This window comes from Aythya fuligula, chromosome 15 (genome assembly GCF_009819795.1).
Source record: "Aythya fuligula isolate bAytFul2 chromosome 15, bAytFul2.pri, whole genome shotgun sequence".
Classification (NCBI taxonomy): domain Eukaryota; kingdom Metazoa; phylum Chordata; class Aves; order Anseriformes; family Anatidae; genus Aythya; species Aythya fuligula.
In genome coordinates this window covers 3,470,642-3,497,813 of record NC_045573.1, presented here as the reverse complement: position 1 = coordinate 3,497,813, position 27,172 = coordinate 3,470,642, and the positions used below count along the sequence as shown (strand labels likewise).

Here is a 27,172-nt window from a genome sequence, read left to right as displayed (position 1 = left end):
TGTTTCCTGATATTTCCTCTTTTTGGATCTCGGCTCCAAGAAAACGCTCGCGCTTTCCCCGCGGGGAGAGCCCAGCCCTGCAGCTGGTGCGGGGCACGCACACGCCCGGGGCCCCTCCGCGTCCCCAGGGTGCGGGGAGCGCCCGTGCCTGCCCCGTCCCCTCCTGCAGACCGCTCAGTGGTTATTGCGATGAAACTGAAAACTAGGAACAATACTAATTTCTCAAGCATTCCTATGGCACTTGCATTGTTCTGCATAATTTGAGCGGGTTGTAGGGGAAGAGATTAGAGGAGGAAAAAAAATACCCTCGGAAAAGTCAGTGAGAGGACCAAGAGTCATATTTCCGACTCCCTCCGGTACGACCTCTGATCCAGCGCTATCGTCGCTTGAAGCCGGTCGAACTCGTGCCTGTTGTCTGGGCTCAGGTCATCCAAACCCCTGCTGTCATCGTCCTCCTCATCCTCGTCGCGGCTCATGAAGGCCAGCTCGTTCTCGTAGCAGAAGGAGTTGGTGCTCGGCAGGAGGAATTTGTTCTCCACCAAGTCCTTGGCGCTGCAGCGGGGGGTGGACGGGACCTCGTAGGTTTTGTGGAAGTGGGAATAGTCTACTTTGTACTGGTTTTTCTCCTCGAACAAGACGGGCTCGAAGCGGTGGCCCCACAGGATCTCGCTGGCCAGGTAGGAGCTCCGAGCTTGCGTCGTCATCGCGGTGGCTTCCACCATGCCTTCCAGGATGACCACGATCTCAAAGTCGTCCGTCTCTAAGTCCTGGCGGCTGATCCCGAACAGGGGGCTGTCTTCGTTGATCTCGTGGAGAATGGTGATGGGGGACACCAAGAAGATACGGTCCAAGCCTTTATCAAACCCCACGTCGATGTCTATTTGGTCGAGGGGTATGTACTCCCCTTCTTCCGTGATCCTGGGCTTAATTAACTGAGCTCGTACGTGGGCTTCTACTATGTGGCTTTTCCGGAGGTTCCCAACTCTCCACATCAGGCAGAGTTTCCCATCTCTCATTGCCACTACCGCGTTATGGCTGAAAAGTAATGTCTGGGCCCGTTTTTTGGGCCTGGCCATCTTTGCCATTATTGCACCAATCATGAAAGAGTCAATTATACACCCCACGATGGACTGAACCACCACCATGAAGACAGCGAGCGGGCACTCCTCCGTCACGCAGCGGAAGCCGTAACCAATAGTCGTTTGGGTCTCAATGGAGAACAGAAAAGCAGCCACAAAGCCATTGACCTGCAGAACGCAAGGCTTGAAGGTATCGTCTCCACCTGGGTTTTCTAGATCTCCATGAATGAGTGCAATTAGCCAGAAAATCAGCCCAAACAATAACCAGGACACCAGAAACGCCAGGGAGAAGAGCAAGAGCATATACCTCCAACGGATGTCGACGCACGTGGTGAACATGTCTGCGATGTACCTCTGCGGCTTGTCATCCATGTTGGTGAACTCCACGTTGCACTGGCCGTTCTTCTTTACAAACCTGTTCCTGCATTTCCTCCTGGTGTGGATTTTCCCATTGCCAAAGCCGTTGATTCCTGGCATGGTGGTCAACCTCAGCCCGTCTTCCTCGGAGGACACGATGCTGTAGGGGTTGACTCTGCCTGCAGTCATCCCTGAGCCAAGCCCACAGTGAAGGTGAAGGGTCTCGCGACTCCTGGCGTCCCCCTGGCCCACCCCTGCCCACCCCCCAAATTTTGTTGCGGTGGAAGAGAAGTCCCAAGCTTCCACGTCTTGGCGGCCACGTCACCACGCGGATCCCGTGAGAGGCTCTGCAATGAGAAAACAAAGACAGGGCCGTTACCTCCCTGGGCAAAGGGACTGGAGGGCACCCCCTGAGTGCTGGCTGCAGGACCTCCCTGATCCCATTTCTCTTGCCTCTGTGGCAAGCCTGTTCCCAAAAACCACACAGGGGGAAGGAAGAGGCCTTAAACTTTGTTTTTTCATGCTGCAAACCTTGCTGAGGAGACATGGCATTTCTGGGAACCCCAAAGAAAACAGCGGATGAAAAACCTTGGATTGCACTGGAGTCTCTTAAGACGTCTCTGCTTCTCATTCCTCATGAGCTCTCCTGTCAGAGTGGGGTCAGGTTGCTGGAGGGGAGAGCAGAGAGGCCAAGCTGCTCTCCTTCCTCATGTGGAGATATTAATAAAGGTACGCCTGAAAGCAGCTCCGGCAGTTCACATTGCCCGTGCCAGATGGATGGCTGCCCAGCAGCGGTCACCCGACCTCCCGAGCACCAGCTCTTTTGGGGTCGAGGGAAACCACAGGGAGATGTGGATTTAACCTCCCTTCCCTTGCCCGGGGGTGGGAGAGGACACGGCCAACTTGCAGCTGGTTGGAGACGGCCCCGGGAAGGCACTCGCTCTGGGCAGATGTCCTGAGGAGCAGCGTTCCCAACAGGTCCACTGGGACACGGAGCCATCTACGGTCACGGGTGGGTTACGGTGGCCAAGTCTCATGGAGGGACAAGTGCTGCTGGGGAAGGGGGGGTTGTTTTGATCCTATCTGTTTGGCCCAGCTCATCCCATGGTGAGGGGCACCCAAACACATCCCGCTGCCCCTTCCCCAGCACACCAGGCTGCAGGAGGGATTGCAGAGAAGCCAAATCCCAAGCACCCCAAACAGATTGCGCTCCCCAACCCCTCTGCCACAGCTCGCCCTATTATTTAACAACGTGGGATGTGTCTGGGGATGAAACCCCTGTCCCCCCCAGCCCAGAGGTGCCCGGCTCATGGCTGTACACCCTGCTCTGTACCCGCGGTGCCGATCGATGTGCTCGATCCCTGCAATCAGTGTGAGCCCTGGGGACACGCAGGGACAAGCACACCCTTTCCATTGCACGCAGCCCGGGCTGGGCGGCCGGCCCAGCATCATCGCCAGCACCAGGGAGCATTGCCAGGCACTGCCTGCCTCAGGCTGCATCATCCCGGCTCGCAGCGATCTGCTAGATTTCCTTTTACATAAATTCTCCCCAAATCCAGCCTGGGTCTTGGGGATCCCCACAGAAGCCTTGTATTTGAAGCAGAAGCACTAAGAAACTGCCCAAACCTCCCAGGTGCTGGAAGAAAACCCACGTGTGCCACCATTTGATGCACCAAATCCCATATTTCCACCTGCTGCTATCCAGACTCAAGCATTTTTATCCCCAAAGCTGATTTTTCAAGCACCGCAGTCACTCTTTGGGGTGTCAGCACACCGAGAAATTGCTTCTGGGGGCACTCAGCATGACTGCTGCTGGAGATGCTCTCCTTCCTTACAGCCACGAGAAGAGAAAAATAGGCACTGACAGTTACTAGTGAGGTTACTACTAGCAATTACCACTGACACTTAATATTTACCACCTTGTGCTCACTGTAAGACTAAAGGACTCAGCAGGTTGCTCATGGAGCTGATGTTTTGGGTTGGCTGCAGGCTCAGCCAGCCAAACCCAGCCTGGTCACCCAGTCCACATCCTCCTCCCCACCACGCTGCCTACATCCGTTTAGGCTTTCTCTCCTCCCTTTTAATGAAAGATGAGCATTTGGAGACACAATAGGCCGTCTGTCCCTCCATCACGCCCTCCGGCCTGCCCCACAGCCCCACAGGAGCACCCAGAGGAACGCACCACATGCTTTTGCCACGGGATGAATTCACTGTGGCTGTTTTTTAATTAATTCTAGATGCATTTGGGAAGTGGACGAAACGCAATGAGCTCCCAGTGACCTGTGGGGGGATTAGCTGAGGCTGGATTAGTGGTGCTGGGAGGGAGAAGTGCCCAGGTGGCTGCAGGGGCAGCGGCGCTGCCCTCGCCCCAGTGACGTTCAGGGGACCCTGGGGCTCCCCGTCTCTGCCACCGCCCCCCTCTGCCTCCTGCCTTTCCCCTTTCTTGCTTCGTCTTGCTGTTCCTTCCCTTCAGCTTTCCTTCATGTCCTCACTTTTCCTTTTCCTTTTATTCCTTTCTCTTTCTTTCTTTCTTTCTTTCTTTCTTTCTTTCTTTCTTTCTTTCTTTCTTTCTTTCTTTCTTTCTTTCTTTCTTTCTTTCTTTCTTTCTTTCTTTCTTTCTTTCTTTCTTTCTTTCTTTCTTTCTTTCTTTCTTTCTTTCTTTCTTTTTCTTTTTCTTTCTCTCTCTTTCTCTCTTCTTCCTTGTTCTCTATTTATCTCTTTTTCTTACTTTCCTTTTTGCTCCTTTCCTTCCTTCCTTCCTTCCTTCCTTCCTTCCTTCCTTCCTTCCTTCCTTCCTTCCTTCCTTCCTTCCTTCCTTCCTTCCTTCCTTCCTTCCTTCCTTCCTTCCTTCCTTCCTTTTCCTCTCTTTCTCTTTTTTCTCTCTTTCTCCCTCTTTTTCTCCCTTTCTCCCTTTCTCTCTCTCCCCACCCTTCCTCCCTTCCTTCCCTCTCCTCCACCCCACCATGTCCCACAGGGTTGCACCCCAGGGATGCAGTGGGGATCCCCCTGCTGCCATGACATCCATCTGTTTTGGGGCCATGCTCCTTCCCCCTTCCCTCCCGCAGGACCTGCATTCACCGAGGCCAGAGATCAGAGCCCTGGGGGGCACAAAACCCACTGTCGGGAGCAGCTCCAGCCAGGGACAGCAGCGGCAGCCCTGGGAGACCGCAGCTGAATAAAGGAGCGTGGTGGGGCTGTGCCGGAGCACGCGCCCGCCTGCAGCTCTCTCTTTATTTAGCACGGCTTTGTTTTGAAACACAGTCTCTTGAATTCGCTGAAAGCTGAGTTTGGTTTTAATTTCAGCACTGGAGCCCCACGCTGCCGCCACGGGAGGCTCGGGATGGGAGAGGGCTGGTGCGACCGTGCCTAAATCCAGCCCTGGAGCATCCCAGCTCTGGACCAAAGCACAAAAACTTAACGCAACCGGTGCCCACCAGCCCCACCGCCATCCCCGGCACGTGCTGCTCATTGCACAGCATAACAGCATTAATGAACAGCATTAAGGAACCCAAACAGCAAGAAAGGGGCAGCCCCCAGCTCCCTGGAGGGCTCTGAGCACCGCGACGCCCCGGCCGAGGCCAGCTCGTGGCTGCCTTCAGAGGCAACGACGCCTGCCCCTAAACTGCAGCAGCCGCAGAGCAGCTTCCCGCTGAGAACCCGAGCGTCTCAAGCAATCTGCTGACTGCTCTGCTGATTTTATTTATTATATTTTTTAAAGGGGCTTAAATGTTATGACAATATTCGGAACAGCTCGTCGAGCGCAGGGGAGGGCGTTAGTTACAGGCGGCCGGGCACGCCGACGTGATTTAGCATCACACCTTGCTCCCGAGGAGAGGAGCTGGGGCACGCGGGTCCCCTTGGCACAGGAGAGGTGACAAACTGAGAGGGGACGGCACGAGGAGGTCATGCCGGGCAGCCCTGCAGCAGGAGATAACGTCCCTATCTCCCGCAGCGATGCCCTTCATGCCCCGGCAGCGGGACGGCAATGTCAGCGCCGAGCAGGGAGCAGGGGGGCTGTGCCCAAACCCCGTCCCGATGGAGAGGGACCCAGCCCCGGGCTGAAATGGGCACCAAAAAACTGGGGAGGGGGGTGATGGAGCTGGGGGCTCCCCCTCAGGGTTTAGGGGCGAGCAGCAGAATTATTCTGCCTGAAGTTTTTGTGCCGCCGCCGCCCCATCTCTGTGCACTTCCAGTCAATTAAGGGCCGACACGAGGCGGGCCAGGCCCTGACAAAATCCGGCAGATAAATGGCCCCCCGCTTCCTCCCCGCTGCCAGGGAGGATGGGCGAGTCTCCCATGACAGTATGAGAAAAAAACTGCTCGTTTTTTGGAGGACACATGGGTGAAAAAGCACCATGGGCAGGCACCTCACCACGCACCCCACTAGTGACAGTGAGCAGCCGAGATGTCGTTGTCTGTGAGCCCTAGTGGGGCACATCAGAGGGAAACTGAGGCACGGGGACAAGGTGGATTCAGAGCAGAGAGGCTCTGGCTCATCCCCGACCAGCCTGGGCTGTGCACGGTGCCACCACAGGCACAGGAGGAGAAAAAGGGACACGCGCAGTGCAGGGTCCGGGTGGCCTCTACGGGTGATAGGTTTGCATTTTAGCACCCTCAAAGCCCTGCTAAATGTGCTCTGAGTTAGTGGGGACCCTGGGGAAGGTCTCCCCACCTCCACCGTGTGATGGGGACACCGAGCATCCCCGTTCAGCCACCTTGGTCCCAGCACTGGCAGCACCGATACCTACAGTGTGGGGTCCTGGGGGTGCACGTCCACCCCACTGCCCCCCTGGCTGGTCCTAGGGCTGTTCCCCCTGCCCCACTGCAGCACGGGGAGGGTCAGGAAGCACCACAGCACCTGCGGTCCCCCCTCAGCTTGCAGCCACCCCGCTGGGTCTGGAATCCCATGGCCCGGGATACTCCGGCTGTTTGTCTGTCTGCTCACATCCGCACAGCCCGGACGGGGAGGGACACGGCGGGGGGGTGAGGAAGAGGGCAAGGGGGGGGCCGAAGGCTTTGGCAGGGTCAGTCTGCACTGAGGGACACCCAAAACCCCGTAGGATGCAGCCAACCAGCCCTTAACCCTGCAGCACCCGCACCCAAATCCTTGGGGTCCCACAGCCCCGTCCCACAGCCCCCCGCCCCCAAACCCTGGGGTTAATCCCCATGGCAAATCCCCCAGGGAGGGGCAGAGCCGTGGGCAGGGGGGGGAGCATGACCAGGCCATGGGATGAGGGGTCAGCCCTTACCTGGCTCGAGCCCGGGGGGGTCTCCCCAGCGCTCCCCGGCCATGGCTGCGGGGCGCAGGGTGCCCCGTGGCCCTGCTGCAGCCCGGGAGAGAGACAGAGAGTTTTAATTGAATTTCTAGATTATCCTGGGGGAGAAGTTGTAATCTCCTTAAATCCAACCTCTGCTCGAGTCCCGTAACCTACTGTCCTGTGCTGGGGAAGGGATTTAGCCAGGGGGAGGGGAGGTTTCCCAGCCTGCTCATGCCCGCCGAGCCCCCGGTCCCACTCCTCTCCCGTATCCCGCAGGATTTGTCCTGAAAAATGGGCTCGGCTGTGTCAGACATCCAATCCAGGCAGTGAGGAACCAGGCAGGGCAATGTGTCCCCTTCCCTGTCCCCATGTCCTGCAGTGGTGGCACTCTAGGGGTGTCCCCAGAGCCCCCGGGGCTGGGATGGTGGTGGCGGAGGAAGGCAGCTGGCTACGGGTTCAGTAGGGTTTGGGGGGGAAAATAGGAGCCCCTTTGGGTGCGTCATGGCTGGAAGGACCCTGGGGCTTTGAAATGCTTTAGCATCCAGCCGGGGGGCTTGGGGAACCAGTGGGATGTGCAGGTCCCCAAGCACGCTGGGTTCCAGCTTCCCAAAAAGCCCCTGGGCACCAGAGGGTGTTTTCGGATGGGTGACCTTGGGGTGTCTCCGCGCCCGCCCCATCCACTCCCCTCCGCCACGTGGCCCCGGTCCCTCCCACGTGCCCGGCGCGTGCCCCTGTCCCCAAATCCCGATACGTGCCCGGCTCCTTGCCACGGCCCCGCGTGAGCCAGCCCCTGCCCCAAACCCATGGCGCTGGGACCGGGGGCAGACGGTGGCGGAGCTGAAATCATCCGGCCACGTTCCTGTCCCTGCCTGGGGACACGACGGTGACGTGGGTTCCATCAGGGGATGGCGTGTTCCCATCCAGCCCATGCCAAGGGGCTCAGGGGGACGGCAGTGACCCCAGCCCTGCCCCGGCCCCAGGGGGGGAGGATGGCCCGGCTGCTAAAAAACACCGTGGGAAGGCAGGGAAAAGAGGGACCAAAAGGGCAAATGTCTTCCAGAGGATTTTATCACCGAGCAGGAGGAGATGGGCTGCAGTGCTGGTGGCTCCTGCACCACGGGAAGAGCCCGGCCAGCTCTCTGCAGCATCCCAGGGTGGCACAGGAGCCTCTGGCACTATCAACCCAGGCTACCATGGGCACAAACTATTTTAAAAGCCATCACACGGAGCGATGCTGCCCGTGCCTTGGGGTTAGAGGCAGAGAGGGGCTGGTCTGGAGCCCCTTCAGCCCCAGCTTGCAGCACCTACACCTCCCACCACCTTCATCCATCCTGCATCCTCCTGTGCCCGGCTCACCCAGCCCAGGCTCCCGTTGAGGTCTCATTCCCAAATCCCATTAATGGGAAGCCCAAAGTGGGTTTTCCCATGTCTCACCCAACGCAACCCTTCCCAGGAGCCGTGTCTCCAGCTCAAGGGAAATCTCTTGTGTGGGCAGAGCCGGCGCCCAGGAAATGTTTATCCTGGGCAGAAAGTGCCAGGGAAGGTGACACGGGAAGGTGGCACAGGAAGGTGACACGGGAAGGTGGCACAGGAAGGTGACACGGTGCCAGGCTGGGCGCAACGGGGCTCCCAGCTGGAGCAGGTGGAGCTGCTGCCACCACAAAGGGAGCACTGCTGAGCTGCTCAGCACCAGCTTCCCGTTGGGAAATCCACACCTTTCCATGCTGGAGAAGAGCAGGATGAGCGCGAGAGACAGCTGGGGACATTCGGGTCCCTCCAGCAAGAGGACAGGGGACGCGAGCAAGGCTGCACCACGAACCACCACGGACCAGGCACCGCCACTCTCCTGTAAGCATCCTGTTTTTTTTTTAAGCTTTCCAAACCCATTCATGCTCCAGCCAAGCACCAGCAAATCCTCAAAGCTTGGTTAGAGGCACAGTCCATCCCCACTCTCCCAAATCATTTCCCAGCTCCTTTGCCTTCACCATGCCAAGACAAAACCACCACTTCCACCCCAGAAGCAGCTGCATTTCCAGCTCCCCTTGGCATCGCGTTGTCAGCAGAGCCCAAACCACATTCCTCGAGCCCAGGAGGATGGGGACAGGGGATGGACAAGCCACGCTCGGGCAGAGCCACCCTCTGAGCCCTACTTACCCCGCATTGGAGGCAGCGCGAGCGGCCGAGCCGGGGACGAGGCAGATGCTGAGCCCGACGCCGCGGCCGGCGGGGACTTCGCCGCGCTCCCGGCTAATTGCTGCAGGCTCAGATTTCAGCCACTCCTTTTCCCTACATGTCCAGGATCTGGCACCTCGGCTGCGGCCGTGGGGAGCCAGCGGCAGCGAGGGGGGACGCTCGCCCCCGGTGCGATCGCTAAAGGCAGGGAGCGAAGCGGCGGTGGGGGTGGAAAGGCTGAGATAGTTCAGTGGGAACGTGCTCAGGATATGGCCGGTCTCAGGGGAATGGAAGAGGAGCAGCTTGAAAGGGATTGCAGAGGTTTTCAGGAGGCGAAGGAGCAGCCTGGAGGATGCAACAGATTCAAACACGGGGGATCGGACACCGGGTAGGGGCAAGGCAAGTGGTGGCCCAAGGCAGGACTTTGGTTCTTTGAACTTGCAATTTAATGCCAGCCATGATCCAAAAGACATCTTCAAGCCTTTCCCCGGGGAAGAAGAAAAACCACCTTCCTTTCCTGCTGGGGCTGATAAACATGCACAATGCCTGGCATCTCCAAGATGAAAGGGGCCTTGGCACAGCTTTGCTGCTCCCGTCCTTCCCCCAGCTCAGGGCTCTGCCCACAAGAAGAATTTCCCTGCCCTTCACATCCTCCCAGGGCTCCCTGTCAGGGTGCCATTCCCCATCGGAGGAGTTTCCTTCCTGGGGACACCCATCACGATGCTGGGCTGGGGAGCACTGGGTTTCTGCCCTCCCCATCCCACTGTACCATCACTGGGCAGCCAGGCACCCCAAAACTACAAAAACAACCCCAATATCCAGGCAGGGCAGGGTATTTGGGGCACAAGACGACATCTTTATCTGATGCAGGGAAGATTTAATGCAGGAGTTGTGTAACGCCGGGGGGGCTCGCTGCTCCCCGGCCCCCCGCGCCATCAGGGATCAGCAGCTCCATTAATCCCCCTAGTTCCCTGCCCACGGGTACCAGCCCCAGGGACCCGATGGGGAGACATCAAATCCCTGCCCAATTTGGGCATCTGCCAGGCTGGGGCCACGCGAGCCCAGGCACCCACCTCATTTGGGAAGCCCTGCTCTAACAGGGATCGCTACAAAGGCAGATGTAGGAGTCCCTAAAACAACCCAGGTCTCGTTATTTCTGTGCCCCAGCCTTGGGTGCTTCCGTGCATCACTTGGTTAAGGGGCCCTGCAGCTGCAGAAGGGTGAGCAGAGAGATCAGGGTATTAAAAATGTCAATTTTAAGCCAGCGAGGGTCAGTGCACACCCAGCTGCTTCGCTCCTCCACCCGTTTGCACAGCCTGGGTCAGCATTCGGGTGGCTCGCACAGGTGCACTCTGCAGAATCAGAAAAGCACTGAAGTAGAAGCCAGAAATACCTTCTTTTTGGCAAGCCCTATAAAAAAAAACAACTTCCATGTGTGCTCCTGGGCGACCCTACAACAAAACAGGGCAAGCGCAAAGCTCGGTGTTGTGAGCCCACGCACCACTGTGCGTGCACACACACGGCTCTGCGAGACACGAGGCATCCTTCCCCCAGCAACCAAAAACCAGAACGGGAAGATTTGGGGGACAAAGACAACAGCACGCTGCTGGCTATCAGACCCCAAAGGTCCTGGATATGATTTCCACCACCTTTTGGAGATGCAGAGCTGGATGTCGGGCAGCTCCCCAGCACGGCCGGGTGGCCACGGTGGCATCGGGTGGCCGCGGAGCGCAGGAGCCTGGCGCTGGGGCTGGGGGCAGCCTGGTGGGATGGGGTGAGGTGCCCCCAGCGAGCAGCCACGTGCAGTTACACAACGCTGCCCTGTGCTGCGTGCACGGGCTCGTATCGATGTGGCCCCGGCCGCCCTCCAACACCCCCCGGGGAGGTAATTTGGGAGCGGTGTAAATGCAGGCGCACATGAGCCAGGGGGCCCTGACCTCCTGCGGTGGGTGCCAGTGATATTCGGGGCTCAGTGTGCCCTGGTTGGGCACAGGACATGGGGGTGCTGAGCTAATTCTGGTTAATATGCAGCACGGACCCAGCCCAGGGGTTTGGGGGATGAGTAGGAGCAGACTGGGGGGTGCAACAAATTCAGGTCCGGGGGATGTGGCACCACACAAGGCAGGTGGTGGCGGCAGGCAGGACCTTGGATCTCTGAGCCTGCGGTTTGCTGATGCCCAAAAAGCATCTTCAAGCCTTTCCCCAGGGATGGAAGAAAAATCAACCTGCTTTGCTGCTGGGGGTGAGAAACAGCACTCCCCCCTGCGCTCACACCGGCAACAAGGAGCCCTCCGCTGGCACTGCAGCAGGGGGGAGCAGGGATGCTCCTGTCCATAGGCACGGGGAAACTGAGGCACAGCCTGGGACCGGCTGCAGCCCGTGCCACCACCTCCCCCCAGCCTGGCCGGGCCGAGCTGGAGGTATTTATAAAGCTGATAAGGGAGCAGAGAGAATTTTCCAAACGCCGAAGTTACGTAACCCCCCCCTTGCCCTCCACTTCTGTCATTTATAATTAGAGGCTCGGCAGGGTGGGGGGAACTCTGGCATGGGTACCAGGACTGGTATCACCCCCAAAAGCCTTCATCCTCCTCTCCCTCGCTGCAGCGGGTCCCCAGGGTCGTGCCACCACCGTGACCCCGCTGGTCCCCCAGTGCTCATGGCATTGTGGTTTATTGGGACTGGGGGAAGCCTGGATTTTCAGCTGGGATCAAGGTGGCCAAATCCTGCATGTGCACGGCTTCTGGGGTGCGCACACCCCTCCTGTCCCATCCCAGCACACGTTGGGTATCGGGACTGGTGACAGCCCAAGCACAGGTGACATTGCCACAGTGACTTGAACGCTGCTGTTTGGAGGACTCAGGGGGAGATGCTGCACCAGGACATGCCCCAAAAACACTCTACCCCTCCCCAACACCTTTGGGTACCCCCAGCCCTCCACCATCCCCATTTCCACCGTTTCTTCCCCCATTTCAGCCCCGAGGCAGCTTCCAAAAACCTCCTCCATCGCCTCGCCGCCTCCCCCGGCCGTGCCTCAGTTTCCCCTGCCCCGCTGCCGGCGGGGTCCCCATCCCAGGGGTGTTTTTCTCTCGCCCAACTTGGGCCAAGCCGGCGGAGTCGGAGGGATGCTGAGCCAAGGCTCCGTCGCTGTGGCAACCCGCCGCGCTGTCTCCAGGCGACCGCCCGAGCGCAGGGATGCTGCAGAGCTGCTCCCAAGGCACAGCAAGAAGGACCGGGGCGGGGGAGGTTGCCACGGGGCTGCACCCTGTTACCACCCTCTTATCAAAGCTGGATTTTTGGTAAAAAAAAAAATAAATAAATGTATGGAGAGGTCAGATTTCCACCGTTTCCTCTCCGGATGGCCAAGCTGAGCACCGACAAGCTCGCAGCACCCCGGGCTGGCTGGCAGTAGGATGCTGCGGCCGTGGGGCCCTGCTGTTCTCAGGGACACCTGCAGGGCTATGGAAATAATTGCTGGTAATAAGCCCGTTAGCCTCTTAACCCTCATTAAGCTGCTTAGGGGGGACACGCAGCGGTCTACGCAAACCCGCCGGCGGAGGAGGCCCTTGGCAGGGCAAAGGGGCGTTAGGGCTGGGGACGGGATTGCGGAGGGTGCCAGGGGGTGGTGCAGGGGGATCCGGCCCCCTCACCCCCCCAGTGAGCTCCCATCCCATCTCCAGCCCCCCTCCCCAGTGCTTTTTATCAGCCAGGAGAGCGGGCAGGGGTGGTGAGGATGGGTGGCACGTGGGTGTGATGAGCGGGGCAGGGCTCAGCCCCAGCCCTGGCCAGAGGAGCTGCGCAGCCGGCACCGTGCACCACGGGTGGGAGAGGAGCAGGACTCTTCTAATCACGCCGGTTGGAAAAGGTCCCATTTTTGCATTTGCTAAATTAAAGGATGTCATCATCTGATGCCGAGCGCAGGCTCCCTTGGAAATTCAAGCTAATGACAGCAAAGAAAATGAGTTGAAACCAGAGCACAGGCGTTCCCACGTTACCCAGCCACGCCAGCGCTGCCCAGCCAGGACCGTGGCAGGGTTTGGATGACGGCTTGCACAGCGCCAGCCAGCAGAAATATCTCCGTGTTCTGCCCCAAAATGCCACCTTGCCCACTCACTCTCCATCAGAAAGCGCATTGCTGGCACCCGCCAGGCTGGTGAGACCCCCACAGGGTGCAGATGTCCCTCGTGCACAGATGCAGCGCCCCGGGCAGGGGGTTTGGAGCAGCACAGGGGGACATGGGATGCCCCACGGTGCCTTCCGAGCGGGGTGACGAGTGCGACGTCGGGATTTCTGCAGCTTTGAGGATGGCCACGGGCAGCTCCTCGGCACCCAGCACCCTGCAGGTGGGCAGCAGGTCCCAGCAGGAGTGGGGACACCACTGGCACACCGGGCACCCCGTTCCCCGACAGAAATACCTGCGTCAGGCGAGGGCCTCGGTCCCCGCCGCTCTCCAGGATCCGCTGGGGCGTTTCGTGCTGCAGCTGAGCAAAACCACAGGGTGGTTGGTTGGTTGTTTCTTTTTTTTTTTTTTTTTTTTTTTCCTTTTATAATTTTCTCTGCGAGATAAAATTAAACAAACAAGCCCTTCTGGGAGCACTGCAAGGAAGGGAGCCTGCTTTCCTACAGATGTGCGTGTCCTCAGCAATTACAACCACCGAATTAAGCTTTGCTCGTGGCTGGGACATTTGCAAGATCTCCCCCCGCTGCCTCCTGCGGTTTCACTGCTCGCAGCGGCTCGCTCTGCAGCCTCCTCTCCATGAGGTCATCACCCAAACACCGATTTTTCACAAAAGCAGGGAGAATTGGCTTCTCCCTGACCTCACCGCCTCTCTGTCACAGCCGAGCGGCCTCAAGCTCCGGGCTTTCTCCCGGGGGACAGGGCTGCAGAGTGAGGGGTGCAGGGGATGCCGTGGGCCAAAAGTGGGGAGCGGGCCCACGGCTGCCCCCTGGACCCCCAACCAAAGAGAAACGGCCACGGCACGAGACTTGCAAACACCCTCCAACTCGGCGGCTCGGCACGATTCAGGAGCCACCGCAGCGCCGTTGCCATAGCTTTGCCGACCACCGGTGGGTTTTGCAGCGCAATCTGGACCACGGATCTATGCAAATCCCCAAGGCAGAAGTCTTTATGGAGGCATATGACAACCGAAAAAGAATAGCGCTCAGTGCTCTACTCCCACACGCCACCCCCCAACTTCACCATCATTTAAATCAGGCTTAAGTTGGAAGAATTCAAATCAACACTGTCGTCACAGAGCCAAGCGGAGAGGTGACACAACTTGGATGCTGCCAGGGAGATTGCCCCCCTGAGACTCAAAACCCATCAGCCCATCGCTGTTTGAAGCCCCACCAAGGAAAACAAACCAACTGGCAACCTGCTGCCCCCAGCCCTCCGTCCCCTCTGGCTGGGATCAGCAGGAGGGGGAGACCACGGGGAGAAAAATATCCAAGACACGCTGCTAGGGCTGGAGAGCCACAGTTGGAAAAGAAATCAAAGCTTCCAAAGAAAGAGATGCCCGGGAGATACGCCGTTCCCAGGAGAAGCAGGACATTCCTCCCCGAGGATGAGCAAGGGGGGAGGAAGGCTCGTGGCACCCATTTTATCTCTCCGCCTAGGTGCTCGGAGGGCTGTGAGCACGGCAGCCTGCTCGGGCTGCTCCCCCCGCTGTGCGATGCTGCAGACACAGATGGCATCGCAGCGACTGACTTTTGTTGTTGTTTTTACTTTCTTTCTCTAAAAACACGCTTCCAGTTTTGGGGGAAAGGTTGCTGGGTCCTGCCGGCAGCCGAGCAGCTGCAAAGCCGTGCTCCAGGCTCCCGGACACCTCCCTGGCTTCGTGCACCGTGTGCCCAGACCCTCGGGGGCTCTCATCAGTCATCTGGGGAAGGAGCTGGTGGAAAACGATACTTGGCTACTGCCAGAAAGTCCAAAATCAGGTCCCAGTCCAGTCCAGGGAATAAAGGATCAGCAGTTTAGGTTCTCCTTGTGAATCATCTTTGAGTTGCTCAAGCATCTGGGAGCAAGAGGGGTGGATCTTCGTGGTGCTCTCACTGTTGCTCCCTCTAAACCAACCAATTCGTCCAGCTCAGCGATATTTCCACGGCAAGCTACTCCTTCAGGAAGTTTTCTGCCTGTGCTCGGGAGGTTTGAATGCCCTCGGGCGAAGTGCTGACAGCCTCCTTCGCTGGGAGCGAGCTACCTGCCTCCCCAAAACACAGGGAGGAGGCTCCTGGGGAGGCTGGAGGGAGAGGAGGACGGGGAGCCACAGCCATAAATTACCCCAAATTAAGGAACCGGGAGGAAAAACAGCAAACAGACACCAGGACATGAGAAAAAATGGGATCCTTCAAGGTGCAAGCAAGCAGAATCCAGCCCAGCCATCGCCTTGCTGTGAGCAGCACAGACCCAGAGCCCTGGGCAGGGTGGGCAGCGTGTAACGTGTGGTGCACGGCAAAACCTCAGCCACTCTGCTTGGTTAAAAAAGGCAAAGAGAACGGGAAGAGTTAAATTAATGTCCCCGATGGACCGTGCCAACACAGGGCTGGCCTGGCTCATGGTGTCACCGTCCCCAAACACGCAGCGATCCCATCCCAAAGAGCCAGCAGGCTGTGAAATAGCCCGTGTTTAAGGCTGTCATTATTTGCAATCTGCAGTCCTGGAGAAAAAAAAAAAAAAAAGGCCGAAAAAGCAACTTCTCATTTTTCCCAATAAACGGGGAATTGCAGACGCTCAGCAAGCAGAGTGGCCAGCAGGTCACAACCGGCTGTGCTGGAGTGATTCATCCTAAACAAGCTCGATTTAGTCAAACCAGCCTGGAATAGCTCAGGAGAGGCAGCCCAGAGCTTTCCCTGCTGCTGCCCCAAGCGCCGGGGCCAGCAGAGAGCCGAGCGAGCGGGACCAGCCCCACAGCCACTTTCTCCCCTCCACCTCTAGAAAAATGAATGAAAAGCTTCAATCCCCAGCTCCTGCATCCGCTCTGTTTCAGGTTACCACATTTGAGCAGCCAAAACACGTTGAAGAGGATTTATTTCCTCCTCTCTCCCCAGCCCATCCTCCCCGGAGCACGCCGGTCCCCGTCCCCAAAGGCTCTCAGCGGAGCTGGGTACCGCTCCGCAGCATCCCCTTGGCAGGTTTTCCTCCAGCAAGTCAGCGAGAGCCACCTCAGCTTTGCTGGTGTGTAACTTATTATTAAAGCTGAGCAAATAATTCAGGGCGAAAACTCCAGGAACGCTGTTTCGCCTTTTCATTTTCTGCTCTCGAGCTGTCTGCGATTTCCCCGGTGCTTGCGGATGATTTAAAGACCTGTCTCCGGACGGGAGCGCCGTGCTGCGACGGTGCCTGCGAGTGGTTGATGGCCCAAATTTCACGTGGGCAGATGAGGACAAGCTGGACACCTAAGGATGGATGAGTCTTTCCTGGCACCCTAATTAGACGAGCAGGATTTGCAAGTGGGCTGCTGGGTGTCTTTCTGCGTCCGAGCCCTGCTTTATGTGAGCAGCGGTGCTCGAGCCCGTGACAAATCCTGCCTCGGAGTGTTTGGTGGGGGTGTAACCCGAAAAGATGCTAAAGCCGGAGAAAACAAGGCAGCGAAATGCAAGCAGTGGGGCAGGCGCTAACGATTGCTGGTTCATTAGTCAACGAGTGCTCTGCGTTAGGGCTGATCGATTTCCAGCCGAAGCTCTGCTCCCGAGCACAAGATTTCCAGGCAGCACCTTGCTCCCCGTGGACACAGAGCCCAGCTCCTGGCCTCTTTGCCCCCTCTCAACACCACTAAGGGCAGGGGAAGGACGTGAGCAGGATGCAACCACGGGTGGCTCCGAGCTCCCAGCGCCGCAGCCAGCCCAGGCGCTCGCTTCCTCGTTAGCGGAAAGGTTGGGGAGAAAGGAGCGGCGCTCTGCAAGCTCCCCATGGGGCTCACATGATGCAGGCTGGCAAGGGCAGCCCCTGCAGATGCTCAGGCAAGCACCAGCCAAAGCAAAGTAAAACAAAATAAGCGCAGAGAGCCTGGCTGCTGATGGCAGGTGTGTTCTCCAGGCGCTTGGGGCTGGGGGCAGGATGCAGCCCCCCGAGAAGCCCTTAAAGCACATCGTCCCCAGACCCCTGCTGCCATCCGGTTTGTGTGTTTTTGGGGTGGAGCAGAAGGATCTTTCCCCCTCCTGCTGAAAAGAGCCCACCAGAGCAGCTCATGGGTGGGACGGAGAGGGGACGTTTCATGCCCCACAGCATCCGACAGGGGACGGGGACACTTTGGGGCCATTCCAGGCGGCTGAGCCCGGGGCTCCATTAGTCCCTGCTGCAAACTCCCCAAAGTCTCCGCTGAGCCGGACGGCTTTCTCCTCCCGTTGTGTAATTGCACTTTGTCAAGCGAACCCAGCCGATGGCGATGCATTTTCTCCAGCCTCGCCGCTGTTCTGTCACGTTTGCCTTATTCCTTTGCCTCCACCCGGCCAGCTGCCGAAGCACCCAGGAAGGGAAAGGAGAGGAAAACCCGGTTCTTGTCCCACCCGTACAGCAAAACCTGGGATTAAAAAAGGGGGAAGAAAAGCACAGGCTGGTGTCAGGTGCCTCTCCCCAACCCGTCCCCTCCCGGTTTGCCTGTGGGGGTTTGACAAAAGTGCTTTTCGGCTGACAAAATGATTACAGGGTGCCGAGACAGTAAGTTGCACATGGATTTCTTCCTGCATTTCAAGCAGGGCAAGGACACGGCTGCGAAAACAGCTGCACTTCTGGAGGGGTCGCAGTGGTAGGGGAGAGAGGGGGTGGCAGAAAGGGGGGATTTGGGGAGAAGAGGAAGGAGGGGTGTTTTCTGCTTGGGGAAAGGCAAGGAGTGAGCAGGTGGGAGCGCGCACGAATGTGCGAAGGCAAAGAGAAGTGGAGACGCGTGTCCCTGTTGGAGCAGGGACATGTCTGGGGGGTGCTGGTGCTGCTGCTTGGGCCAGTCCGAAGTGGGAAGGGGGCAAGCAGGAGCTGCTGCCCCCAGCAGGGTCAGATCCATCATTCTTGCTGCGATTCTTGGGCAGCAGCAGCACTAGGAGAGCTCCTGGCAGGAACAACGAGCAAATGGCCCGTAGCGGGGTGCCCGGCACGCACTTGGACTCCCCGTGCCTGCAGGCAGTGGGTGCTGGGCAGGGGGGAGGAGGAGAGGAGGATTTCAGATCCAAACTCAATCTGTTGGAGAACTTGGCCTGCTCCCCGTCAAGCTGAAAATAGCACATATGTAAGTACGTGCATGCAGTGCTGGCTGTGTCCTCGCCGAGCGCTTCCTTCCTGCTGTGCTCCGCTGCCGCGTCCTAGCCCCCGGCCCCGCTCACAGGCACCAGCTTTTGGCTCGAGGCGAAGAGCATCCTCCTCTTGGTGGAGCACGAGGTGTTTTGGCACAGCCACAAGGCCCTGGGCACCCTTTGCAGTCCCATTTCTCCGGTGATGCTCAGAGCTGCAGCTTGGTCCTTTCACCTTCAGCCGCTTTCTGCCTCCGGCACCAGGTCTGCCCGGCGAGGTGTCCCGCGGCGGTGGCCTCACCATCAGCATCTGGAGCAGGCGAGGACGAGCGTGGCTCATGGCAGGAGATGTGTTTTATTAGAAACAAGCAGCTGGCTCCAGCCCTGCACAGCGGTGAGGGATGTGGCCTCACGGAGCTGTGCTGGGGCACGCACGAGTGCCCGGGCAGCTGCCACGGCAGGCAGGGAACCTCTGCAAGCCCCCAGCACTGCCGAGATGTTGGTCACGGTGCAGAGCAGAGCTTGGGCAAAGCCTCTCCTTGCCTGGCTTTGAATCCCCCCCTATTAAATATCCAGGACAAGCAGTCCAGGCTGGAGGAAATAGAGAATTTCTATCAGCAAGGCTTACGGGGTGATTCCTGGGGATCTAAACACCACCAGGGACTGGGGAGGGACAGAAAGGCAACCCACACGGACACTGAATGTATGGCACAAGACAGCTTGCTATCAGTTTTATAAGCAAATAGGTTGGGATCAGCATATTGGGGTACTTTATGGCCACTGCACGATCATCTCCTAACTAAACAGAGAGAGGGCAGCCCCCAGCATTTCAGGCATGGCCCTATCGCCAAAGCAGCGCCCAGCAGGAGGGGAATGGCTGTGCAGAAGTGCGTTTATCCCCCCAAAATCTCCTCTCCTCTGGGACACTGCGTTGCGGCAGTGGTTGATGCGCTGCGGCGCGGCAGAGCCTGGCTGGGACCTGCAGCCGGGGGCAGGGGGTGGCACCGGCTGGGGCAGAAAGCAAGCAGAGCTCTAAAACGCACTCAAATCCACCAAAAACGCTCCTGAGCATCGCCCAAACCCCACTTCTTTCCGAAGGCCTCTGAGGACTGGCATTAGAGAGCGTGTGGTATCAGCTCTCCTGAAACAAAGCCATTGTGGTTGAGCCAGGATCCTTATTAATTCTTTCCTCTCTTTAATTTCCAATTTTTCTTGGTTCCCTTTGCAATTGCTCAGGCAGGCGTTGGGTGGGGGCCCCGCCACCGCCAGCCCATGTCCCTGCGGCACGGGGCCACCCGCGGGATCGCTCGGTGACACCGGGATATGGCAGTGCCAGCCCCAAAATGACACCCTGGGGCTCAGGTGGCCAGGCAGCACGGCCACCCCCCAGCTGGGACAGGACGCAATTTGCTAAAAACATCCATTTTTCTCCCCAAACAGTGCCCTCAGGGACAGACCACGGGGCTGGGACAGGAGCTGCAAGACCAGCGGGTGCCACAAAACCCACCCCAGCCGTCACCTTGTCCCCCTTCACCTGCAGCACCCACCTCACCGACACATTTCCCTCTCCACCTTTGGGTACCCCATCTCCCCTCTCCTCCAGGCCCCCAAAAATCACCGATTTCCCCATTTCAGCCTGCACGAGGCGCCCCTGCCATCCCCTCCAGCACCAGCCCAGCAGCGCCAATGCCACCAACGTGTCCCCAAATCCTGGGGGGCCGTGGGGTGCCCACCCAGCAGTAATTACATAACCCAGAGCCTGGGGCTGTTTTCATTCGTGCTGCCTCCAGCGCCGCGCTCTTCAACTTTATTTGCATAACAAATAATTAATAATAATTAATGGCTGGGAGAGCGGTGCGCCTCGCCAGATTGTGCTAATTAGCGAAGAGGCGCAATCGCAAGAGCGAAGGCAAGAGTCCCACGGCCCTGCCGGGGAGGAGGACGAGGAGGAGGAGGAGGATGGTGATGGTGGGTGGGATGGTCAGCAATGCTTGCAGGGTTTTTTGGGGATTTGGGCGCCTCAAGGTGGGTGCGTGGAGCCCCCCCCTGCCCTGACACATCCCCTTTCCTTCCCGCAAGCGTGCCGCCACGCCGTGCCCAGCGCCTGGCTTTCTCCCTGCCCTTATTAGAGCCCGGGACAACACTGCCTGCTTGTCCGGTGGTGGCACCGCTCCATGCAATTAATGAGAAGAAAGACAACAGCTCCTCGCACAAAAGCCTTTGCTCCAGCCGCAGCGAGGGGGAGAAGGGGGCAGAGGGCACAGGGCTCGTGCCTCCCCATGCGTGAGGCATGGGACCCTCTGGGGACAGGGGATTTGGGGGGGTGAGGGATTTTTGGGGCTCGTGGATGAGTCTTTGTGGGGCACCAGCAGTCTCTCATCCCCTCAATCTCCATCTGCACCCCCCTGTCCCGGGAAGGGGTTGTCACCTCTAATGTCATTTCAGCTGCTCATGGGTCTGCGCCGCTGTGTTTTGGGGTGTTGGTGACACGGTGGTGGCTCCCTCTGCTCTGTGTCCCCTGGGGAGGGAAAGCTCTGGCAATTGGGGTGAGGAAAGGAAAGGAAAGGAAAGGAAAGGAAAGGAAAGGAAAGGAAAGGAAAGGAAAGGAAAGGAAAGGAAAGGAAAGGAAAGGAAAGGAAAGGAAAGGAAAGGAAAGGAAAGGAAAGGAAAGGAAAGGAAAGGAAAGGAAAGGAAAGGAAAGGAAAGGAAAGGAAAGGAAAGGAAAGGAAAGGAAAGGAAAGGAAAGGAAAGGAAAGGAAAGGAAAGGAAAGGAAAGGAAAGGAAAGGAAAGGAAAGGAAAGGAAAGGAAAGGAAAGGAAAGGAAAGGAAAGGAAAGGAAAGGGGGACTCAGAGTCTCATCTTTCAGCTGCTCGAGCACTGGCTGCTGACTGCTGTACCACACAGGAGCATCAATGTGCATGCACAGAGCAGCGGGGTGCCAGGACAAGCAGCCCCCAGCCCCTTGCTGACCCGTGCCAGCCCGTGGGCAGCGGGGTCTTCTCCTCCTGGGGCGAAAAGGAGAAGAGGGGACGGAGCCCAGCCCAGCACGATCCCCTCCAGCCCTTTTCAGAGCTCCTTGGGGCCAGCCTCCCTTAACCCTGCAGCTGGGACAAGCCCTCGGTGCTGGCACTCGCTCCACGGCAGCCCTGGCAGCACAGCACCAGGAGAGCAGAGCTGCACCCAGCTCCCCTTCGGTGCCTCTCCCCTCTGACTGCAATTCCTTCTCCTCGCCGAATTGCTTCCCCTCCAGCACCGCACATAATCCATCGCGCTGTAATTATACGGGAATCTGATGGGTTTATAAGATGCACTTAATTCATCAGCCCCTTTAAGCGCGTTGTCACTGCAGCCTGCGGCGCGGTGGGCAGGATGACTCGCTGTCAGATGGAGATTAGCTGGCTCCCGGGTGTGATGAGTTGGAGGGCGTTCTCAGCCCGGCACGCTGAGTACCAGTGGGGGTCTTTTGGGGCCCCCCTGGGATGAGAGCCCTCCGTTTGGGAAGGCCGAAACTGGCACGAGAAGAGTAGCTGCTACCCAAGGCTTATTTTTCCTGGCATTTCTTTCGGTGGCTCACTTCCAGCCGTGTCCCAAAAGGGAACCAAAGGCCTTTGAGCCTTTTGCAGCGAGGACAAAGCCATGATTTTCCCGGTCCAGGCGGGAGGGATTCGATCAGAGGAGCCCTTGTTCCCCCCGCTTTGGGGCGCGGGGTCCCTGTGCCATGCAGCTGGGAGGGGACAACGGGGAGGGTGGGTGGCTCTGGAGGGTGCCGGGACACCTCACACCCCAAAAATGCTGCCACGGGCTGAGCCTCGGCACGGGAGGGGACAGGGGACGGTCACCATGCAGGCTCTGTCACCGTGGGGCACCACATTTATTTTGCACTGGTGCCACACTCGGGTTTTCCAGCCCACAGGGACGCCCTGCGCTGCCCCGCCGGGTGTCCCCAAGGGTGTCAGCCGTGGGAGGTGGCATCCTGCTAAACCATGGGGGTGGGAGAAGGATCCCACAGTGCTGGGTGACCCCAAACCATCAGGACAGAGCTGGGGGGGGGCCCTGCACGCCTCCGTGCCCAAACCCTGCTCCTGCCTGCCACAAGTTGAGCTGGAGGGGGACACTGGGCGAGTGCCACCGCGAGCACCGGGGCCACCTGCGGCTCCTGTCCCCAGGGCAGCTCCCAGACATGCATTTCTCAGTCCCAATTACGTGCTGGCCCCCGGCCAGACCACAGCATGGCACCGAGGCCTTTCCTCCGGGTGCCCCATGCCCCATGTGCTCGCACCCTGCCTCAGTTTCCCCGTTTGCACAGCGGGGGATTTCTCTCCGAGGAGGGCAGAGAAGTGAGCGCGGATGCCGTTGGGGTCCCTATGCACCCTCCCCACCCAGACACCCCAAAATTGTGACTGGGGCAGGGCTCTCTTCTCTGCCCCTGTCCCCATCCTCTCCTTCCCCAGGGTGGCAGCACCCTGGGGATATTTCAGCTCCCCAAAGCAGCACCACCGACCGCCCCCTGCCAGCTGCCACCACCCTCCAGGGCTCACCTGCCCCCGGAGCATCCCCCCCTTGTCCCCAAAAAGCAAAAACTCGGGGATATGGGGGACACAGGGACATAGGGACATGGGAACATGGGAACATGGGGACATGGGGACATGGGGACATGGTCTCGGCACCGCAGCTCAGCCGGTGGCAGTGGCAGCAGAGCAGACTGCAGCACGGCCGTTACGTAAGCCCGAGCTGGCTCCGGGGATGTAGGACACCGGGGCTGTCCCCCGGCCCACCTGGGGGTGTCCCCCCCCCACCCCACCTCTGTCCCCGAGGCTCTCGGAGCACCGTGGGGATCCCCAGCCCCACAGCCTGTGTTGCGGGGGGCTTGGGGTGGCCTTGGGGTCGCTGTGGCCCTGGGAAAGGTGGTGGCAAGGGGCAGCAGCCAGGGGATGTGTGGGGGCACGAGGGGGGTGGTGCTGTGGGGTGGGAGCATCCTGGGGTCAGCATCCATAGGGACAGGATACCTGGAGTCGGCACCCCTGGGGACAGCACCCTTGGGGACAGCACCCCCCCAAGATAACCTCAGGGGACAGCGCCCTTGGGGACAGCACCCTTGGCAGTGGCATCCCAGGGAGCAGCATCCCTGGTGCCCCCAGCACCAGCTGGAGAGCCAGGATCAGGCCTCTCCAGAGCTAACGAGGAAACCTTTCCCCTGCCCCAATGCCACCTGCCCTGAAGGATGGGGACAAGGACAAGAGACCCCGTGGTCCCCCAGCCGTGTGGCCTCCCCCAGCTTTCCCCCAGGCATAGCCTGGACCCGGCCGTTTCCATCTGTGGGGGAAGGAATAATAAAAAAAGAAATAAATAAATAAAATCCCAGGCTAAGGCTCCTGGCAATAGGAGATACCAGAACAGGGAATTAATGTTAATTAATTCATAATGACGCCGAGATAGTGATACCAGATGCTTCAAAAGTCCAACGGGGGAATCTGAAAGAGCTCGGCAAAAAAAAAAAAATCCCTCGCCCACCGGCAGCCCTGCCTCGCTGCAAGCTGGGAGCGAGGGAGGGAGCTGGGAACCGGGGATGGGGCCGGGAGCACGAGAGGAACGGGGAAAAAAGGGGAACGTCCCCACGAGGTGACAGGCACACGGCCAGCCAGAGCTGTGGGGGCAGCACCGGGAACCCCCGAGCGCCCTACAGCCCCCCAAATCCCACCCTTCTGCCCCATAGCCCAGCTGAGATGCTGTAGTGGGGCCGTGTTCAGCTCCCCGTGTTCTCAGCAGGCAGTAGGATGTGTTTGCATGCTCTGTGCCCGCGGGGTGGATGGAGGGACAGGCTCGTGATCCGGGGCAGGGACACGGGTCCTTCACCAGCTGGTGTCCCCAAGCTCGGGGGACAAACCCCAGCTCCCACAGCAGCACAAGGAATGGGCACAAATTGGGCTGTTTTCTCCCTTCCCAAAAGTGCCAGCCCTCGCCCTGGCCATGGCCGTTGGGTACTGAACCCAAAAGGGGCTGGGTGCAAGCCGAGAGGCGCAGAAGAGCCTAGAAATGGGCTGCAGCCCCTGTGCCCCTGCCAGGCAAAGCTGCACGCACCCACTCTGCAGAAATCACAGCAGAGCCCCGTGCCCACCGCCACTGGTCCCCCTGGTCCCCCCAGACAACACCAGGGGGGATTTTGCTGCCCTCATGGTGACACAGCAGCACCCACATCCCTCAGGAGCCCCCCCAAAAAGGAGGTTTGGCAGGGCCAGAAGCAGGGCTACAGGAGGTGCCTGGTGCTTACATAAGGTGGCTGCGTGCCACGCACCCCAGCACAACGGGGAGGGGGCCAAACCCGTGTGTCCCCCCCAGTTACAGCCCTCCTGGCCCTTCCAGAGGCAGCATCCTCAGGGAGCACCTTCCCCATCCTATTCCCTACCCAGCAGAGCTTGGGTGAGGCTCCCAAAATTTTTTGGTTTAGACCCCAAATCCTGTCTCCCACCGGGGAGAAAACGCCGGTTTTAAGCTCATTTAAGTGCCATTGCCTGGAGAGCTCCTGCAAAGTTTCTCTGCAGAGGGGCCGGGTCCCTCCCCTGCTGCCCCCCAGGAGGGAGCTCACCTCGAGCTGCGGCCGTGCCACCGCCTGGGGACTGCCACCACCCCGCTGGGGTCACCTCAGGGCTCCGAAAAAATCCACCTTGAACTCGTAGGCGAAGCAGCTCTTTGGGATAAAAACCCAACAGAGACAAGGAGGGATTTTAAAGCATGTCGTAGATCGGAGGCAAGAGGTAAAGTGGCCTTTGAGGTGCCTGCCCCAGCAGAGCCGGTGTTTTCCTGAGCTCCTTCGGCGCGTATGGGAATGCTCAGCGCTAAAAACTGGGCCTGGAAGGAGCTGTCGGGGATTTTTTATTTTTATTTTTTTAACCTTGTTTTCGTTATTTTCTGCTTTCGCGGCTTTGTGCTCACACAAAGGGAATTTCACCTGCTGTTCAGAACAAAAGGACACGGAAAGTTTTCCAAGCACAGAGAAGAGGGATGAGGGGAAGGAGCTCTCCGGGAGCAAAACGAGTTGTTGCTGTTTGTTTGCAGCCAGCTGTAAAACATCCCCGTCCTTCGCTGCCTGCCAGAGCCACACAAGTTCCCCGTCCCCATCAAGCCACCCCAGCGAGATCCCCCAGATGCTGACAATGGGGGCTGCTCCGATTTGGGGTGCAGGGGGGGTGTGGGACAGCCTCAGGGTCACTTTCTGAGAGCAACACGCCGCTAAGTGCTTGCCACAGGCCCTATGAACACGGACGGATCAACCCCCTGGGTAAAAGCCATCCCCCAAATTTCCTGGCCCGGGCCATTTCTGCCAGAGCTTTCCCAACACCAGAGGTAAACAGCGCTAGCAAACCAAGTCATCGGCACGCTTTCTAAGAACAGGAATACAAAAACCCAGACCTGGTTCGCCGACACCACCGCAAAACAGGTGGCTCGAAACCACAAGGGTACGGGGTGGGGAGAAGAACCCCGATCTGGTGCTGCTGTGCTCACATTCACTGCAAAACCACCCGGGGCTGAATCCTGCTAAGCACACACCATTTTCTCTCTGCCACGCTTTGCTCTATAATTAAGAGAGCCTGCTAAAAATACAAACAGCCTCATGCACCCAGAGAAGGCGTGCAGGTGCTGCTAACTGGAGGCACTTTAGCACAGCTCATTTTCTGGACGATTTTTACTCGCCTGGCTCGCGCTCAGCGCCGATACTATTACAGTGATGCAATTATGCTGCTGCTGCTGCTGCTGCTGTCGGCGGCGGCTCGCTTCGCTTTTTTTTTTTTTCCCTGCGCTTTGCAGTTTGCTTTTAAGCACCCCCCAAGCTCCCGGCTCGCCCCTCTCCAGCCTCACGGGAGCGGGCATCGCGCACGGGCATGTGCGTGCTCGGGGGCACAACCCCGCACGGGCATCTCCAAAAAAAAACCACCTTGTGCAAAAGTTTTGGCTGAGAAGGCGAGCACGGCACCAAAGCTCCCCGAAAGGCAGCAGGAATCCTCGCCCGGCGGGCAGGGAGGGGACCCGAGGCATTGGTTTGGTCTTGGGTTTTGGGTTTTTTTTGGCAAAGTCGAACCCACCCTGGCGTTTAGGGCACGGTCACCAACAGGGAAAGGGGGGACGAGGGTAGGAACTTCACCGGCGAGGCTGCTGCCATGAAACTTCCCCGTGTTATTCCTACGGTAGGGCTGCAAGAGGTGGAAGTGATTGACTCACTATGAGACTGCTGTTTTTGCCTCCGACCTGGGATCAGGCAGAGCTACAGGAGCGGGGGGAGCCGTGGCGCTGCCGCCCCGGGGAGCAGGCACTTACCTCTCACTGCATCGAGCCCCCCGGCCCCGGGTCCTGCGGAGTTAGCTGGCGAGGGACCCCGCGTCCGCGCCGGTTTCTCCCAGGACCAGCATTCGGCTGCTGCTTCGTAGGCACAGACCCAAGCCCTCCATTGCAACCACACGAAAAAAAAAATAAATAAATAAAATATAAAGATCTTCTTCCAAAAAAAAAAAAAAAAAAAAAAGAGCTTAAAAAAAAACAACAACAACAAACAACAAAACACGTTTTTTTTTTTGTTTGGTTTCCCTGGAGAAAAATAAAAATAGATAGATAGATAGATAAATCCCAGCGGCCAAGAGATCCAGACTCAGGTGAATTTAGCTTCAAACTCCCTCTGCGCTTTCAGAGGCTTCACCCTCAAATGGGCTCTGGAAGATGCTGGGGGCCCCATCGCTGCAAAAGTGTCATCAAATATCCTTCGGGCTCAACTCCGCTCCTGCCCGGGGAGGGAAGACTTCTTCGCTGCTGGATGCGTGCTGTGTAGTTGGCAGGGACCTGCCTGCTTCAGTCTCAGCGTGGAGGGTGGGTTGCTTGCTTGCTCGGTGGTTTGTTGTTTCTTTTTTTTTTTTTTTTTTTTCTTTCTCTCTTTTTTTTTTTTTTTTTTTTTTTTGGTTCCCTCTGCTGTTGGTTTCCTTGCTATCTGATCCTGAGCGAGCGCTGCAGCTCGGCGCTTCCCTGCTTTTCCCCAGCCGCTTGACAGGGAATGAAACGCAGACACCCAGCGAGACAGGCTCCGGCTTCTACAAAGCTCCACTCCCT

The 27,172-nt window shown here is 58.4% G+C and overlaps 1 protein-coding gene across 2 annotated transcripts; it reads right to left on the bottom strand.

The window, feature by feature from the left end:
• Window positions 1-26,523, bottom strand: KCNJ12 (potassium inwardly rectifying channel subfamily J member 12). 2 transcript variants are annotated; one of them, XM_032197587.1, is made up of 2 exons: window positions 26,393-26,523; window positions 1-1,783 (listed from the first exon to the last, which is right to left on the bottom strand). In XM_032197587.1, the coding sequence occupies exon 2, from the start codon at window positions 1,623-1,625 to the stop codon at window positions 336-338; it is 1,290 nt and encodes a 429-aa protein (XP_032053478.1). In that variant the 5' UTR covers window positions 1,626-1,783; window positions 26,393-26,523; the 3' UTR covers window positions 1-335. The 2 variants fall into 2 exon arrangements, with proteins under 2 accessions (XP_032053478.1, XP_032053479.1); XM_032197588.1 differs by lacking the exon at window positions 26,393-26,523 and adding an exon at window positions 13,279-13,330.
• Window positions 26,524-27,172: the final 649 nt, after the last annotated feature.

Excerpts from the sequence above, each read along its gene's own strand:
- KCNJ12 (XM_032197587.1), bottom strand. The coding sequence starts at position 1,625 with ATGACTGCAGGCAGAGTCAACCCCTACAGCATCGTGTCCTCCGAGGAA.